The sequence below is a fragment of the Eulemur rufifrons genome, chromosome 25, assembly GCF_041146395.1.
Source record: "Eulemur rufifrons isolate Redbay chromosome 25, OSU_ERuf_1, whole genome shotgun sequence".
NCBI lineage: Eukaryota > Metazoa > Chordata > Mammalia > Primates > Lemuridae > Eulemur > Eulemur rufifrons.
Genome location: NC_091007.1, coordinates 1,230,268 through 1,249,370, shown reverse-complemented (window position 1 = coordinate 1,249,370; position 19,103 = coordinate 1,230,268). Strand labels below are relative to the sequence as shown.

At 44.6% G+C, this 19,103-nt stretch overlaps 1 protein-coding gene across 1 annotated transcript; it reads right to left on the bottom strand.

The window, feature by feature from the left end:
- Positions 1-501: 501 nt before the first annotated feature.
- Positions 502-14,329, bottom strand: LOC138375337 (aldo-keto reductase family 1 member C15-like). The gene is made up of 9 exons (XM_069458837.1): positions 14,047-14,329; positions 11,750-11,917; positions 10,761-10,877; positions 9,694-9,771; positions 8,768-8,890; positions 6,280-6,389; positions 5,285-5,450; positions 3,008-3,090; positions 502-1,191 (listed from the first exon to the last, which is right to left on the bottom strand). Exons 1-9 carry the CDS (start codon positions 14,131-14,133, stop codon positions 1,149-1,151), a joined length of 975 nt encoding a protein of 324 aa, XP_069314938.1. The 5' UTR covers positions 14,134-14,329; the 3' UTR covers positions 502-1,148.
- Between the last annotated feature and the right edge of the window lie 4,774 nt (positions 14,330-19,103).

Sequence of the window (19,103 nt, the reverse complement as noted above, 5' to 3'; positions counted from 1 at the left end):
GGCCACGCAGAACAATCTCCCAACACGCACGTGCCAAGTTCTAACGGCTACACGCTTCTTACAGTATCTATCTCCGTCATAGTCTACCTCCCCTACTGGACCATAAACTCAAGACATTTTTAATTTTCATTTCATCCTATTTTTGCTTATTTTACATACTGATAATGTCTGACATACAATGGATGTCCAATAAGTTTTGCTGAATGAATAAATGAATGAATGGCACAATATGCAAGAGCTAATACAAATGCCCAAATATGGGTAGATGATTAAGAAACTAAAATAATTAATAAGATACACTGCTTTACAACAAGTAAAATGTAATTCTGGAATTTTTGAATAATATTTGATAGTTTGAAAAAATAGTTACCAAAAAACATACAACCTGCACGTTGAAAATGATTTCAAGTTTACCAAAACACCCACAAAACCACATACCTTAGCATAGGAAAATCATGAAGAAAAATGTAATAAATATGAAATACTTTTGAATTGGAGAACTACAGGTTATTTTTTTTTATTTCAGAATATTATGGAGGTACAAACATTTTGGTTACATATAATGCCTTTACCTCACCCAAGACAGGGCTACAAGTGTACCCTTCCCCCACACATTGTGCTCCGCATCCATTAGTTGGGAGTTTAACCACCCCCACGACCCTGCTCCCACCTGAACTGCACCCAGTGAATATTACCACCATGTGAGCCCCTTAGTGTTGACCAATTAGTACCCAATTGATGGTGAGTCCATTGTTGCTTGTTTTTCCATTCTTGTGATACCTCCCTTTGAAGGATAAGCTCAAGCTCTACCCAGGATAATATAAGAGGTGCTAGTTCACCATTGTTTTTTGTAGTTGAGTAGTATTCCATGGTGTACATATACCACAGTCATGCATTGATGGGCACTTGTTCTCTATCCTTTCTCTTTTATTTTCTAAGTTTTTCTGTAATTTATATATATTATTTTGATAATCAGGAAAAACAAACCACCTCATTTTGAAATCTTTGTTATTTTATCAGTGAAAAATGAAAGGAAAGCAACCTGAAACTACAGACACTGCTTCCTAATCTCCTCGGCCAACTGCAGACATCCTCTCCACACATCCTAGAAGCAGGAACTTCTGGTAGTGATATTCGATGGCTCATTGTCAATATTCTTCCAAAAGTGGATAGTATGGGTGATCAGCAATACTGAAAGAGAAGAGAGGAAATTCATTTACTAACTCTTTCTCCATGCTGTCAAAGACAGGGCTTGTCTGAAGATTCAGTCAGGATGGGCTAACCCCTGAATTACAGCCACGGCCCTCTTGGTACCCAGGCACTCCCACACCCCAGCTCCCTGTTCATGGGCAAACTCAACATACATGCCCAATTCCCACATTCCCATGCAGGTAAGTTCCAGAGTGACGTACAACTTGATTTAGATTGCAAATTCCAAGAGGGAAAAGAAGCAGGGCTGAAGTTGAAGTCAATCCAGCCCCAGAGCACTCGCTGTCCTGAGATTGGGGGATGGTGGCAGTCAGGATGGTGTGGCTCTTGTCCACGCACTCATTCAACACTCAAGTGCTGGGCACCCTCAATGACACAAGGCCCCTCCAGCGAAGAACTTTTAATTATGGGAGATAAAAGAAATATCTCTAGTAACCAGACCTATAGAATATGACTACTGTTTTCTTAATTATTATTTATCAAAATGCTTGTGGTTCACCGATTAGTATTCTTTGTTTTTCTTTTTGTATTTTTTCTTGTATCTGTTTCAGAATTGTCTTCTTCAATTTAATGTCATCGAAGAGTACCTTCCCAGCAGTTCCATGTGCCAGGAGCCGTGTTACCCATATGGGCCAGAGAGATGAGTAAGACGAGGCACTTATGGTCTAATGAGGCAGATCACAGACTTACACTGAAGAGCCTTTGGGTATGGAAAACATACTTCCCACATTTTTCTCACTCAAAGTGTTTTTCTCAGAATCCTGGTATTGCTTTCCAGAAAGGAGAGGGACCTTCTAGATCTTTCTTGGGAGACCAAATATTTATTCTCATAAGTGAAATTTTATTTCTCCTTATGGGCGAAGTCCCCTCCAAACTCCTCTCTGCCTGATTACTCTTCTTTCTACTGAACCCAGAGACCCTGCAGTGGTGGAACCAGAGGAATGTCATGTCTGTGAATAAACCAGCGTCCCAGAGGTAGACTTCTGAGGGACTAAGGTGATGCTTCAGTAGCAATCTGGACTTCCAGATCCTGAGAAATTCCAGAGGATCTTATCTTGGTAAATGCCACTGGAGACACATCAAGTCATTGACACTCGAGGGCTGATTAACGTCATGATCCATTTACAGTGCAGCTTGGTGAGATCACACAGCTCAGGAAAAGGGAGTTGTGATGGGTCAAGAAAGCCGAGGAAGAGAGAAACTGGAACAAATGGGTGGCGTGCCAGGGAGGGAAGCCAATGAAGGAGAAATGCCGCTGGACGCCAAGGGGAGGAGAGAAGTGGGGCTCACTGCCACTGCCCTGGGCCTGGGCACACTGACCCTCCTGGGCCCCTCCCCCACACAAATGTCAGAATCACGGCCCATGTAGCCTTGGCATAGAGAGAAGGATGGGCCAGGCTGGATTCATTATTATACATTCATTATTACTTTACTAATTTTTTCGTCTGATTTGAACATAAATTAAAGACACAGCATTCTCATGGGCCCCTGAAAGCATCGAGGGAAGTAGGTAGGATGGCTTCCAGTCTAAGGGGCAGTGGCCCTGGGTGCAGGACCCCAGACAGAGGTAGCGAGGGCACCAAGAACCGGACACTCAGGTGCAAACTTTGGCAGGTTCCCAGACTCACACTTCTGTGGGGCAGAGACTGAGCCCTGGAGGAAACCTGTGGTCTGGGAGCTACAGGGAAGCTCACATTTCACGCCTACACCCAAAATCAGGCATGACTTTCTAATTTACGGAAGCTTGTTCCTCTGTGGACCTGCATGATACAGAAAACAGTGTGAAATAATCACTTACAATTCGAATTTTAAGTATCGGAAATTTCTGTTGAGGCCGTCGATGGCTTTCATGTCCTCTGAAGTCAATTCAAAGTCAAATACCTGAAAGGAATGAGAGACTCACATTGACCTGTGCTCAGGGAGGACGTCCCAGGGAGCAGGGACAGGAGGGCATCAAGGGACGCATGGTCCTTGTCATCAGCCTCTGGTGCAGGTGGCCTGAGGAGTCTTCTGCGTGAGCTCTGCCCTCTCCTCCCAGCCCCTGCTGCTCTGCTCCCCTTCACAAAAGAAAGACGCACAACTCATCAATTGGTAATGCTGCTAAGAGAACTGCTGGAGACAAAAAAAAAAAAAAAAAAAAAATCATTTATTTCCAAACACAAGAACGATCTGGGCAAAATTCCCTGCTGCCTTGACTTAAACAAACTTTGTCAGGTGTTTTCTTCCTCACAGCCCATAAAACTTGAGCCAGGCTTGGCCGGAGCAAGCCTGGGAACATGTGACAACCCCTCTCCAAGCAGCGGTTGGCCTCAGGGAAAAGCATTTCCTGACCGACTGCTTCCTCACACCACTTGCTCATCTTGGGCACCCCAGACAGTGCCTATTTCCAGCTGTGTTTACTCTTCCCTACAGAAGACCCTTTCTCATAGATCTTTGAGACACACAGATCTCGTGTCCAAAGAGTTCCCCCTTTGAATAAATCTCTCAAACTTAAGTTCAGATTTGTTTTCTTTCGACAAGACATAGCCCCTGGTGGAGAGTCTTTTAATAGTAAAACAGAGAGAACTTTGTCAAAAAGTATTAATTTTATGTTTTCTGCAGGAGACAATTTCATCAAAACCCAGGACCCTATCTAACTATCTATGATCTATCTACCTATTTAATGTATTTTGCTCTCTCTCTATAGCTATCTTTCCATTATGCATCCAACCATCAGTTTACCTGTTATTCTTTTTAAAAATATACTCCAGAAGTAGTATGGTTGTCATGGGGGCATCTATTAATATGTAGAATTAAAGTAAAAAATAACATAAGAAAAATATAAGATTTTTTTCTGTATGCGTTAAGAATGAAATTTAGATTTACTTACTCAATTTTTCCATAAATTAATAAACTTAATCAATAGCTACATTTTGAAGCAAATGTGTTATAAATCACAGGTTTCAAATATCACTTTTTAAAAAATATTAAACTTATGATGAAGTTTCTAGCTGTCATCTTAATATGGGAAACAGCTAACATAGACTTTCAAAAATTTTTTTTTTTTTTTTGAGACAGACTCTCGCTTTGTTGCCTGGGCTAGAGTGAGTACCATGGTGTCAGCCTAGCTCACAGCAACCTCAAACTCCTGGGCTTAAGCGATCCTACTGTCTCAGCCTCCAGAGTAGGTGGGACTATAGGCATGCGCCACCATGCCGGCTAATTTTTTTTTTTTTGTATATGTATATTTGAGTTGGCCAGATAATTTCTTTCTATTTTTTAGTAGAGACGGGGTCTCACTCTTGCTCAGGCTGGTCTCAAACACCTGACCTAGAGCGATCCACCCGCCTCGGCCTCCCAGAGTGCTAGGATTATAGGCGTGAGCCACCTCGCCCAGCCTCAAAATTATTTTAAAATTCAAAAGAAAGTAAGTTGAAGCCCAGTGATTGATCTAAGGGGGCAGTGTGTATATAGGGAAGGGTAGTAACTTTACTCATTGGCTAATTTGGTGAGTCTAAAAGCAGATATCCAGGGTCCTACCTGCCAAAAGCACTGAGAAAAGGTGGTCATCCATGACACAGAGGGGGTTGTTCCCTTCAGGGTCTCACATTAGAGAGAGCACGCTGACATGTAAGCCAACCAATGGTAAGTTAATAAGGAAAAAACTCACTAATGGAGCCATGCCTAGTACCACGGTGGCCACAAAATGTGCTAGGGTCTCCCAATTGTTTAGGAAAGCAGATAAATTTATTTGGGTTTGACCTTAAAATACAAATAAGGGTATGTTAGGTAGAGAAGGTGAAAGAGAGGAACCAGGGTGCCTAAAGTACATTACTGTATATTGATACAAGATTCCTAGAACTGATGAAAATAATGGAGTGGAAATTTGCTTAGGAACACAACCAGTAAGGGGCAAAGCCAGGCCTAGAGGAGATAACCTGAGGACGATGAATCCAAGCTCTCTCTTCCTGCCCTTCCATGCTGCCCCTCCTGTAGCACACAGCGGGGAGCCATGGGAAGGAGTGTGGGGTGGTGCATGTTCCCCTGAAGGAGAGACCACTCAGTACAGCTCCCCTGGCTCACCCTGCACCTGTACCTGGAAGTTCTCTTTGATTCTCTTCTCACTGAAGCTCTTGGCCAGGACCACTATGCCCCGCTGCAGCAGGTAGCGCAGGGCCACCTGGCCTGGGCTTCGATGGTGGTTCTTGGCAATGGCTTTCAAGACTGGCTCCTCCAAGAGATGTGGGCTGTCACTGTCCACCCTGACAAAACAAAAAACAAAAGACAACAATGTAGAATGTGAAGAATTTAGGGTAGTAAATTGAGAGTTTGCTGCCTTTTTTCCCCAAATTCCCTTGAGAATTTAGAGTAGATATGATATAGTATGAATACAAATAGTCCCATAAATATTCATAGAGATTCACCCATAATTTAAGGAATCTGGAAACAACTAAATTGTCCATCAGCACATGAATGGATAAAAACATGGGGTATGTCTGTCCATAGGAGGGAATTTTACTCAGCAATAAAAGGGAAAGACCTACCAATGGTGGCAACTATTAAAGCATGGTTGGATCTGACAGGCAGATGCAAAAGTAGCCAGACACAAAGGAACAGATATGATGTCTTTCACATCAAGTACTGGGACAGACAGAACTCATCTCAAATGAAGAACAGAATCAGAAAAGTAGTTCCCTAGAGGGACAGAGGCATTGTCTCAGAAGGAACACAAAAGAACCTTTTGGGAGACAGAATGTTTCTGTATCACGTTAGGGTTACACAGTATATCATTTTGTCAAAACTGTAAAGCTAAGATATATGCATCATACTTAATTTAAATTTCCTGAAAATCACCTGAAGTAATTGTACTTGAGAGGGGTTGGGAGTTGGTAGACATACAGATGAATCCAGAGGGACAGAATGTTGGTGACATTGAAGCTCAAGGACGGTACATGGGAATTCACTACCTTGTCGTGTTTACTTTTTGGCATTTGAACTTTTCCATAATAAACTGTTAAAACTTTCTCTTAAAAAGAGTGTTTCATCCTCAATAGAGTTGCTGACATATGTTAATGCTGATATTCTCATTACCAATTTGGGTCTCTGTGGGATCCCAATGCACTGTAGGCAACTAGCACAATGTCCTTGGACTTGCAGAACTCTAGGAGTTTGCTCTGGTTGAGATAAACATGACATTCCACCTGTAATTTTCCAAGAAGAAAAGGTGTCAGAATACAGGAGCCAATAACCACAGTCAATTTACAAAATGCTTTGGAGGAATATCAGTTATCACACTGAATTATCATAGTTACTGTATTTTTCACATTGGTCAATTTTCTCATCACCTTCTGAAATATTAATACCTTTAAATACCATCAGTTGTGAAGTGATATGAGTTTTCTTCTTCTTATTTTTCTATTAGAATTGTAAACTGATTGTAATCCTTTCTGCTAAAATTGTAGCCATCAAATGCCATTTGTTACCTTATGAAAAGAGATTCCTCAGAGAAATAGCTGATTCCAGTTCTGAGTGGGGAAGTTACAAGCTGAACCTACAAGGATTTTCACTCGAGAAAGCAAAGAAGATGAGAAAGACAATGAGGCCTGCCAAGGCCCAGGAGCTCACTTGAAGAAGCTCCATATGGCCAACTTTGTGTCATTTGAGCATCAACAAGATTAGTCAGTATAATGGATGATAAGATGGCATGTTTGTGAAAATTCATGAATTCTCATGGCATTGATCACAAGTCTTTAGCTCTAACCTTCAATTTTTAGGATGTACAAGAGCATCATGGCAAACCATAGTGTAGGGATCAATTAGGAAAACCCACTGTGTGGGAATCTTTACGGGACAAAAGGCTTAATTTCTTTCATAAATAAACTGAAGAAGACAAAGAGGGAGAGGGAGAGCTAGAGTGATGGAGGAAGAGGAGGAGAGAAGGGAGAGGGGGAGGAGAGAAGAGACAGAGGAAGAAAGTGAATCTATTGATTATAAGAGAGATTTAAGAGACATATCACCCACTTGCAATGTATAGACCTTATTTCTATCCCCATTGAAATCAATCAACTATAACAATGTGATATAATCATATTTTAACACTTGTGATGTTTAATGATATCAAGAATTCATTGGTAAATTTTTAGGTGGTATAATGGAATTCTGGCATTGTGTGTTTAAAGATCCGTACATTTAAAAACATATGCTGAAATATTACAGGACAAATGACAGAATGCCTGGTTCAAGAGAGTCTAGGGTTAGGAGCACACACTGTTGAGTGTCCTGCCAGGCAGTGCCTCATTGTGACAGATTTGCATGTGAGATCATCATTGCCTAAGAATGGCCACGGGTTTGAGAAGAGAAAAAGAACTTTAGAGTATTCTCTGTACCTTTTTAGAGTTTGAAATTTTTACAATTGAAAAATATTTTAAAAGTTATAAAGTAAATGTTTTCATGTAAATTAGGAAAAACACTACAAGGTCGCCTAGAATCCCACCAGAACCAGACAGCAACTGTAATCACTTTGCTATGCTTAATTTTAGTCATTATTTTGTTTTTAAGATTTAATAGTATATAATTTCAAATATGGCAAATGTAGTGAGTGTTTTTGATTAACATTATTCCTCATAAGAACCCTGGTCTTGTCTCATTATTCCTCCCTTCCTCCATACCCAGCCTCTGTGCCCCCAGAGAGGTCCACCCATGAATTGGTGACGTGGTCTTGCTTTCTCTGGTCCTGACTGGTTTAGGAAAGGCACAAGCCAAGGACACATGAAGAAAACTGTGCTAGACAAGTGTAAAAATTCTTCCTCCACCCTTAGAAACAGCCCCAGAAAACAGTCCCTTGTGCTGAACATGAACTGGGAGACGCGGAGGCCAGCTGCCTGTGGGGACCCGTCCTGCAACAGCTGTGAGGGAGCAGCACAGACAAAACACCTTCCTTTCGAGAAAGTCTCTCCCAGCTTCTAGAGCAACCAAACCCCAAACCTTCTGTACGTGACTTCACTTCTTTAAATTTCAAGCCAGTCTGAATTTGGTTTTCTCTTTCTCACAGTTTGAAAGCATCCTAGCTGACAGAGTAGCAGGTAATTGTCCTGTATGCTGTGCATGCAGTATGATCGCATAAGCTTTTCTTTTTGCTGTTAGTCTTCATAATATTCTAGCACAGAGCTCCTTGAAGCCATTATAAATGCAATCCCCGCCCTATTCCGTTTCATGCTATGAACAGTCCCTGGGAGAGTTAATCTATTTCTGTGACTTTAATTACCATCCGTGAAGCAACACCCCCAAACATCTGCATCTCCAGCCTGGACCACCTCCTGGGCTCCAGGCCAGGGCTGCCATCTGCCAGCCCAGCGTCTGAACCTGGCTGTCTCACAGCAACCTCCAACCCACCTCCAGGTGATTGAAATCATGCTCTTCCCACTGCACTCAACCTGCTCCTTCCCTGGAATTTCCTATTTCAGGAAAAGGAACTGTCATTGCACAGTCGCCATCAAGACAGGAAGTTGGAAACATAGCTAAGGAGGAAGTGTGTGCAGAGCAGAAGGTGAGAGGAGGCCCTGGTGGGCTAAGGGCGCACCTGGTTGCAGGTGGGCTTGTACTTGAGCCCTGGTTTGTTCAGGATCATCTCCAGCTGCTTGTGATTGAAATTGGACACTCCGATGGACTTGGCTAAACCCAAGTCTTTACACTTCTCCAGGGCCTGGGAGGAAGGAAAGGTGTGGTAGAACTTTAGTGGAGTTTGCTCTTTTCACTGGTCGTTGCACTTTTTAACAACTGGAAATCTGGTTTATCACATAGAACATTAGGCAGAATCCACCGCATTTATCACTTGAACACGTATGTTATACTGCACTTCCTTGCTGTGCATACATATTTGCCTCCTTGGTTCTATTTCTTGCACACACAGGAGGACAAATGGACGTGAAGATGCTTTTAAATTCCCCCACTTCAGTGCTACCTATTTTGCTGTCAGCTAGGCAACGTTCTTTAACTAATCACACCATGGCCAAGGGCAAAGGAAACCCTCAGATTTTGCTAGTAGAGGGTTGTTACCTCCTCTCTTCTAGAATAAACTAAAATGAAAATAAAAATAAAAAACCTATGGGGTGGGCTCTGTCAGGGCAGGTCACTCTCCTTGGTGTACAGTCCTCTCTTTGGCTAAGTCAGGCTGTAGCTTTGCCCGCCCTCTGTGGTGTGTTTACCTGTCCTGAGATAAAGCACATAAAACTGCTTTCGTGCTTTCTTTCTGCTGACCCTTTCATAGGGCTCACATCCTCAACCTGATCTCGGGGGTAAATATTAATAGATGTTGACATTAAAAATAGACCTTAGAGGTCATCCCGTCACCTCCTTCACTTTGCAGTTGAGAACACAAGGTGCAGAGAAGTTCCAGGACAGGTCTGAGGTCAGGCAAGGGCTGGAGCAAAACCCCCTCTCCTCTGGCTCCCTCCAGTCACTCCTCCCTCACCACACCACACCTGCTGGGTCTGTAGCAGCACCTACCTCCCATGTGTCACGAATGTCCACGGTGTCGAATATGACTTTCCCACTTGCGTCCTGTGGCAGTAATTCCTCCCCAGGCTGGATACAGAGAGAATAAAGAAGAACATTTTCTCTAAGAATCACCTTTGTGAGACCTAAGGAACTTGGCCACACAACCTTCAGGAGGCTTAGATTATTAATCAGAGTGTGTACATGTGTAGACATCAGTGCGTGCATGTGTGGGTCAGCGTGCACATGAGTGTGCACACGTGTGTGTGCATTGGTGTATGTGAGTGCTTGCCAGTGTGCATGTGTGTGAGGAAGGGAAGTCATGGGGGAAAAGTAAGATCAGAATCATCTGAGAGACTGCAGAAAAAGACTCCCCTCCATAACCCCACTCTCCTACCCCACACAGCCCTCAACTTCAAGAAGAATGAAGTCTCCCCTACAGTTGGAACTTAGTTCATTTCCAAGGACAGGCTGGTTTGGAGGATAGGACTTACCATAACTATTAACCATGTGTTTAGCTCCAGTTAATGATAAACCAACTCTGAGACAGTGAGGACATTTGCCCTGCTCAGCAAACATCCACTGTGAGGGGAGGTCAGGTCAGAGGAGCCCAAAGGGGCCCCGTTGTGCAGTATGTGCCAGCCCAGGTAGCTCTGTCCTCTCTGGGCTGAGAGGTACACACGGGAGAGACCTTTCCCCTAGTGAGGTGGGGATTTCCCATGGGTCTCTGCAGTCTGTAGTAACTCAACACTCCTGAGGACCCTGACTGCCAAGGGCCCCAGACAGGAGCACCTTCACTCAGACCTCTAGGGCAATGCCTTCAACTCTCCAAGGTACGGGCAGTGAGATTATGGAACCTCAATTCCTCTGAAGGCTGGAGAATGAGATAAAAAACAGACCTGAGGGTGGAGTTACTCAACTGCCAAAGACACTCATAAATCATTTAGCAGTTCTGTGCATCTCACTGACCTCCCTCTCTCAGCAGGAACCCAGTAAACCAAGCTGGAATGAGATAACTGGAGGTGCTAGTAACAGAGAAGGCACAGCCATGGACATCACAAGGAAAATGACGAGCTGACCTTCAGAGCACATGGTATATGAATAAGGAAGAGATCCACATAGTCCAGTTGGAGTTTCTTCAGAGATCTTTCCAGTGCTGGTTTAACCAATTCTGGTCGAAGGAAAGTAGGCCAAACCTGCAGTAAGCAAAAGAAATGAAAATTGCTTAAGATTTCACATATTTGGGAACTAAAATTAAACATCACACTCAAAAATTGAGAAGCGAGTAACAAACCACTGTGGTGGTCTGAAACTGAGAAGAGCTGGGCTACATTTATGCTACTCAGGATAAATCAGGTCCCAGATGGAATACTGGGATCCACCTGAGCTAGTGCAATGTGAAATCATGAAGAAAGCTTAGATGGGGCAGGAAGGGCAACCCCAAGTGCCGAGGGTTAGAGGAGTTGGCCCCTGAGAGGAGTCGAGACATAGCAGGACAGGGGCATGGGATCTCCTGTCTGTGTAATAAATTCCTAAAACAATTCTGCTGAGAGATCACATCCCACAAACAAGTTGTCATCAATATAACCCTCCATAGTGTTCACGTATAGAGACCTAAGCTCTCTTTGCATCGGAAGCATGGTTTTCTACCTAGGAAAACTGTAGGAAGTTTGGGAAACTCAATGAGGAATTGAGAAGGAATGTATTTGCTAGCCTGGCTCCTTTCTGTGTGTGATGTCTCTGCCCCACTGGATATGTCCCTAGAGAATCTGCTGAGGAGTCAAGGGAGTAGACGTGCAGTGGCTTGGTCAATGCACACAGCAGTTCCAGAGGGTAAGTGTCATTATTCTCATTTTATACAAAGAATATCTTATGTTTAGAGAAATGGAAGAATTGTTTTTCCCCTTTAACACATTTCAGAGCAAAGCAAGCCTTTTCTGTGTTTCAAGAATGTGCCGCTACAATATTAGGAAGGAAATAAATTATTCAAACTGAGATCCTGCTTGTTAAAAAATACCATATCTGAACATACAGTGGGTTCTGGTCACTCCCTGCACGGAACGCTCACCTTGGTGGTGTAGAATATGTCCTCTCTCTTCACGGTACCATCCGCAATCTTCTCTCGAATGGCCTCTCCGACCTCATTCTCATTTTGATACATGTATGCTGCATCGATGTGTCGGTAACCTACCTCAATGGCCACTTTGGTGGCCTCGGTAACCTTACTCTTAGGAATCTATAAAAGAGAAGTGAGAAGAGTGAAGTAATGTGTTTCTTCAGTAGCATTTGCACCAAGCAGTTTCTGTGGGCTCCTGGCTCCTTGCTTGATGGTACTGGTTTCAGTGATAAGATCTGTACTCTGGGGATTTCAACTAAATCCTAGTACAACTTCAAATCTGAAAAGAATTAGTGAAATGGGCTGTACCCTGGAGCCTGGGAAATCAAGTTCCATTCAATACAAATCAATTGTATGGGAATAGCTAACAGAAAAACTTCTTTCCATAGTGGGAGAGATATTCTAAGGCACTCAGTAGAAAGGACCGGTCTATGCATGCACACACACAACCCCCCCCCCACCACACACACACACACACACACACACAGACACACACACACCACAGCATCAGTTTTCGGCTAATGATGGGACATGAGTCCATAACATCCATCCTTTCCAAATTGCACCCAACTGGGCCCTTCAGTTATTCATGATTCCTTTTTATTCTTCATACCCAGGTACTGTCATTCAGCATTTATGCAACATTTTCAATTGCCTCCTGTGTGCCTGACGTCTCAGCCTCTAAACTGTGTACAACCTGGGACTGGTTTCACATGTGGCGATTATGTGAGGCCGTGCCTTGGTCAGTATCAGAACCTCTGTGCAAGGTATAAGAGGAGAACGCCGGAGCCAGATCCCAGAAAACACACACTGAGAGCAGCCAGACGCAGAGCAGAAGCCCAGAGAGCCAACTGCCACTCATCGGCACAGCTGGTTCTCCCAGGACATAGACCTCGCCTCACCAAGCTGGCATTGCCTGTGGATAGTCATGATGATGACATATCCAGGGTCTGCCTCAAATTTGTAATGGTGGATGATCTAATGACCAAATCTGAGATACTGCATTTCCATGCTTCCAGAAAACAGACATGGTGGGACAAATGATGGCATGGTAGAAACACAGTGGGACGTGGTTCCCTTTTCTGCAGGGCCACACTGTAACTCACTGCTGGTGTATAAGGGAGTCACATTTACCAGGAAAACACAGAGTAGAGTCTTAAAGAAGCTTCTATTTCACTTTGGACCTTTTGTATCATCTGAACTGGAAGTCCTTCATGTATTAATTTTATTCTTGCAATGGGGGGGGGGATCAAGGCAAATCGGAAACTTGGTCTATTCTCTGGAATTTTTCTGTCTTAACAACAATCATAGAAGTTGCATATACCGTATGTAACAAATCTCTTACACTTGAGCCATCATATTGTATAAAACGAGTGGTTACGCCATTGAAAACAAACTGGCTTTGTTTGATGGCTGTTATCTACTGATGTTTCATGCCAGAGTTCTACCGAGATTGAACACACTGTTCTCTGTCATAGGAGGACAATCCTCTGAAAGCAACCCCAAATGCTCCCCCACCTCACCGTGACCAGAGTGTGACCCTTTAAGTTCCCTTCAGTGACCTGTGTAGATGTGGAATAATGTATTTGGTGAAAAGCACAATCGGGCACTATTGTGACTTTATGTCCCCTATGATTTCCTCTTTAAACATCTGATGGTGGAAATCAGAGAAGGCTCTTAGGTGCCAAAAGGTTTGCATGTTTGAAGTTCTCTGGCAAATCCTTCAGCCCCAACAGACTCACAGGAAAGCTGCTACCACGTAACCACGTCAACACCCCTCCTGGCCCCTTTGCCCTTCGAGTTTCTGACCACGAGTACAGCAGCAATGGTCAGGGTGACAGAGGAGTGCAGAGACAACAGCGCCAGTTTAGGACTATACAATGCAGGATACATAATGGAAGTCCTTACTTAGGAGAGTTGTTGAGGAATTAAATAAGGAAATGCATGGAGAATACTTAACATACATGGGAAGCATTGGATATATATTATGTAACATTAATTAGAGTAATAATAAGGATCCTCTACCCATCAATTTATCAACCCCTGACATGCCAGAGTCATGAACTTGCCATCCCACCGAGTACAAAAAGTTCTCTGTGACCTGCAGGGAGGCAAGGTAGAGGTGGGGAACGGAAGCTGCGATGAGTCCTTCCAAGCACCCACTGTCTACCTGGTGCAGGGCTCCTGCCTGAGGACAGCTCTTCAGGGCAATGGCCACAGGAGCCTTCAGCCCCCTGGGGTGCACTTACATCTTCAGGAGCATAAGTGCCTAATCCAAGCACTGGCATGAAGTGTCCATCATTCAGCTTCACGGAGTGACCACGGGTCCGATCCATTGTGGTCCACAGCCCAGCTGCTCTGACTCTCTTTCCTTCCCTGTCCTCACTGAGAGCCCAGGAGGAGACAAAGCTCCAGCTCTCTATATTTCCACCAACCGCAAGGTGGGTGGGGCTAAGATTCCAGCTGCCAAAGATTCAAAAATGAAACTGGAATGAGTCCATTGATATTCTTCTGATTCGACCATGTCTCTGCAGGTACAGCTGAGAGAAAAATCATACGGAAACATCTGTATGCTTGAGGAGTTTGAAGTTTCTCCTCATCATTGCTCACACTTGACTCCTAAATTGAAAAATTAACAATGCCAATTTGTCCTTCATAATTACACCAGACTTACTTTACAAGAAGAAAATTATATGAGACTGGTCATTTGTAAACATTAATTCTGCTAGAGGACCTGAGTTAAGGTCCTCACCTTCTATTTTCTCAGAAATCTCATCAAAAAATACCTTAGTGAGGATCTGTTCAAGAAAGCTGGATGCCTGGTTCCAAGCACAGGTGCAACCAAATGCCCCAGAACAGCCACCCCTACCACTATTGCATGTTCCCTGCATCAAGGCCCCTTCCGTCCTCCCATCTCTCTGTCCTGTTTCCTTGAATCTCGTTGGCTAGAAAAATGTGTCTGTGATCAGGGATAATTTTCTGTCTTCCTGCCTTTGTTTCAGCTGTTGTGTCTTTCTGGAAGAGCCTGCTCCCCTCCCGCCTGTTTCCAGCGGCCCATGACCTCTTCCTCGTCCTAAGTGCAGGAGCTCCGGCCTCACATCTTTGGCTTCCCCTGACCTCCTTGTATGAGGCTGACCCCCTTTCCTGTGTGCCCTTGCTTCATTACTGCTCCTGCTCCTCTGTTCAAAAGCCACATTGCTGAAATTACACTCTCAACTAACAAGGAACTTCGGCCAGATAAAAGCTTAGGTGTTCTGTTTACCATTTCTACTGTGCCATGTTCCCCCAACCCGTGTGTGTGCACTGGGCACACTAGAGCCAACCACGGAACACACAGTGTAATTTATCTAATTTTCAGTCTATCCCTCTGCCTTCAAGGTCATAATGCTGCCTGATTCTATTACTTTATTATTCCATTTGATTGGATTCAGCCCAATAATGTGTCAGTGATAAATTTCATGCATATACACATTATATTCTTTTGGTAGAACTGTTGAATTGAACAGATATGGGGCTAATTTCCATGTCAAATCACAGTAACATTTACTCCTAATGGGCATTAATAGTACCCTCACGATATTCATCGCTGTCTTGCACTAAAAGCTTTCCTGAAGTGGACAGACCCCATTTCTCCCTTTCTTGCCTGAGTTAGCAGTCAAGGAACTTGGTCATTGGCAGACAGCGGGCAGGTCATCCTCACTACAGCCATCCAAGACTTCGTGCTCCCTGCTTCTCTGCTCACAAAACTTGCACTGAACATTACCCTAAAAGATTGCTGGAGATGGACATTCATGCCTCTGAGCATAAGCTTTTCAGAATCCGTCTTCCATTTGAATTTAAAGATGTTTTTCCCTGGCTTCCTGGCACCTCTCCTATTTGCTAAGCTTTCTCAAAGGCCACCAATGGGAAGGGATGCTCCCAAGGAGCTTACAACTCAAGATACGAGGAGTGGCCAGGTGGCCCCACATCCCTGCTTCCTGGTACTCAAGCCCTGTGTGATACCCTCTCCTTGAGAGTGGCGGGGACTTGTGTCTTGTTCTAAGCAATGCAACATTGTGAGGTAAAGACATAGCATTTGCACCATTGGCTAATACAAGACTGTGACATCCACCTTGCCAGCAAACGCTCTCTGTCATCTTCTCAGCTTTCCAACTTTGATAAAAGCAAGTGGTCTTGTTGGAGGGTCGGTCCCTCATGGGAAAAAACTGAATGTGGGCTCTGGCCACTAGCCAGCTAGAAACTGAGTTCTTCACACCCACAGCTCACAAAGAACCAAATTCTACCAATCGCCACGTGAACTTGGAAGCAGGTCATGGCCCAGCTGAGCCTTCACAGGACACCCTGCCTCTGGCTCATTCCCGGATAGCAGCCCGTGGACGGCTGAGCAGAGGTGCTAGCTGTGCTCTGCCAGGCTGCAAAACAATTGACTACAAACCCACCAGGCTGAAACAAATAGAACGGGAGACAGGTCAAAGGGCAACTGCAATAGAGCACGATAGCCAGGAGGGCAGAAGGACAAATATACTCCTAGAAGATGTGGCGGAAGGTGTGTCAGAAAAGCTTTTACAGTGGCCTCTGAATACATTATTCAACAATTGTATGAAAGTGTATTTCATTGAACAGTGAATATTTATTGAGTAGCTATAATGTACAAGACACTGTGACAGGCACTGTGAACAAACACACAAACATCTCTATCCTCATGGAACTTACTTTCCAGGAAAGAGAAATATAAAATAAACAATAAATATCCAGAAGGAAGACCATGTCCTTCGTTGGGGAGCACTGTGGAGGGAAAGGAACACAGGGAAAGAATAGAGGATGGAAGGAGTGGAGGGACCCATGAAATTACACTGTCATCAGGGAAGCCCCCTTGAGACAGAGACACTGCGAAGAGGAGGGAGTGAGCTTCGTCAACACCTGAGAGAAGAGGGTCCTCGCAGAGGGATTCTTGTGGGCAAACCCCCTGCAGCAGGAGCAGCCGGGCATGTTCTGGGAACAGGAGGGTCAGGGAAGGGGTCAGATAGGACCCTCAGTGCAGAGCCCTGAGGCTACTCAAGGACGCTGGCTTTTGCTCTGGACTAGATGGGGAGACGCTGGAGGACCGTGCCCTGCTGTGCAGGGAAGACACTGCAGGTGGGCGAGGGCAGGAGGCGGCACACTACATAGGGGCTACTTCAATAATCCAGGCAGGGGATGGCATCTGGGATCAGAAAGGCTGTTGAGCAGGACATGAGACGACTTCGGATTCTGGATCCCTGTTGAGGGTGAACATGGCAGGGCTCTTTTAGGGATATATGAGAAAGCAGAGAATTGACAAAGGCAAGGATGACTCCCAAATGTTGGTCTTTGTGACTGGTAGAAAGGAACTGTATTGTTGAGATAATTTAAGGTGTAGCAGGATGTCAGGGGCATTAAGGGATGTTCATCTGGGACATATTGAGCTGGAGATGCCCACTGGACCCTCACGTGGAGAAGCTGAGTACACAACTGAATATTCCAGTCTGGATTTCAGGGGAAAGTGTTGAACTGGAGTTATTGATTTGGGCATTTACATCCTATTGATGGTGATTAAAGCCATGAGAATATTTAACATCGTCAGGAATTCTCAATCCATGAAGATGAAAAAGAGTCCAAGGGCTAGGAGTTGGGGCACCCCAGTGCTTAGATGTGAGGACAATGAGGAGAATCCAGTAAAGTGGTCAGAAACAGGGAAGGAAGAGGAAAACCAGGAGACTGATATCATGGAAGCCAAGTGAAGAAAGTGATTTTAGAAGGATAAAGTGTCAACAATGACAGATGCTGCTGGAAGATTAAGCACGTCAAGAATGGAGAATTAATTATCCATTTAATCAACATGGAAGTCACTGGGCACCTTATTAAAAACATGACAAGGAGGAAGGAACCCCAGTGGAATGCATTTAAGCGACAGTAGGAATTGGAGGCAATGAATATGGACAAATCTGTCAAAGAATTAAACTGGGAATATATAGAGAAGTGGGCAGAGTCTGGAGAGTATTTTTGAGATGGAAAGAGTTTACCTTTTTACTGGGAAGATAAAGGAAATGAGAGGCCACAGCACATGACATGCAATATTTATGAGGATACTGAAAACACTGGGAATGGTGGTGGAATTAGTACTACAAAATGTACCAGAAACAGGTGTTAAAATCTACAGGAAGTGATGCAGGGTGCATAACGGCCAAGTCTGGCAGAGGCAGTTTTTAGTGGGTATTTTGGGGGAGCAGAGAGGGAGATTGGCTAGAAGAGGCACGGAGGAGAACGGACGCCGGCCCTAACTCCATGCTCCCCGGGGAGACGGTGGGAGAGAACCGACACCTCCTCTTAGGAGCACTGCTGGAAAAGCAGGGTCCTCAAGGCAAACTGGAAGACTGGATTGTAGAACAAGGTGGACAAGGGGTGGTATTGGCCAGGAATGTTAACAGCAATTGAGGATTTTGAATTCTGTGATGACGAGTCACAGCTTCAGAGGGAACATCAGCAGGGCTGCGGATTTGAGGGACGTGCGGGAAACAGTGAGAAAGGTGCCGGTGCACAGTTTGGGGACACAGATGTGGGGGATCTGGATGGTCTGGGAGTCCTGGGCTCTTTCTATGACTGACATGCACAGGCATGTAGAGGGGGACATTAGCCCTGGAGAGTGGTGCATAAAGGCCCCCTGACCTTGTGAGCCTTGAGGTGGGGCTGTGGAGGGCTCGGGGGCTCTCCAAGAGCAGGCAGAGCTCAGAGACCTGTTCTTGACTCCTGACCATGGAGAAGTGGTGGCCAAGGAGCAGGACACTGACCCTGGACAGTGCCACTCCCTCTTCTCAAGGCAGACATGTCTGGAGAATTGATAGAGGGGAGATTTGCTTCTCTTACAATGAAGCGCAATGTTCCTTCTAAGGGAAAAGGAACCATCATGAAAAGTAGGGGTGGGTGGATGCCTATGTAGCTTCTCTTTCTCTCCTGCCAGTAGAGGATATTAGAAGGAGAATCTGACAGAAAGAAGCAAGGAAGCTGGAGCACAAACTCTGTGTTCTTCCCTCGGAGGTGAAGGCTCCTGGTGAGGGATCAAATGCAAGAAAATAGTGACAGTAAAGGCCACTGCTCGGGAGAGATGCCAAGTGGAGTGGTGAGGCTGTGTAGAAAAGCCTCAGGGGACACAGGACAGGAGGAGGGGCAGGTCTCTCTCTTAATCTGCACGAGGATGGAGGTAGAGTCAGGATCAGAGAATAAAGTATAGAATTAGACACGAGTTAGAGCTTTATGAAATTTGTGAAATATTGTTGGGTGGTGACAAGGT

Bases quoted from the DNA above. Each gene is read 5' to 3' on its own strand.
- LOC138375337 (XM_069458837.1), bottom strand. From the start codon at position 14,133: ATGGATCGGACCCGTGGTCACTCCGTGAAGCTGAATGATGGACACTTC. The intron at 11,918-14,046 runs GTAAGTGCACCC...TCTCTTTTATAG, and splicing joins GCACTTATGCTCCTGAAGAT to ATTCCTAAGAGTAAGGTTAC. The intron at 10,878-11,749 runs GTGAGCGTTCCG...TGCTTACTGCAG, and splicing joins ACATATTCTACACCACCAAG to GTTTGGCCTACTTTCCTTCG.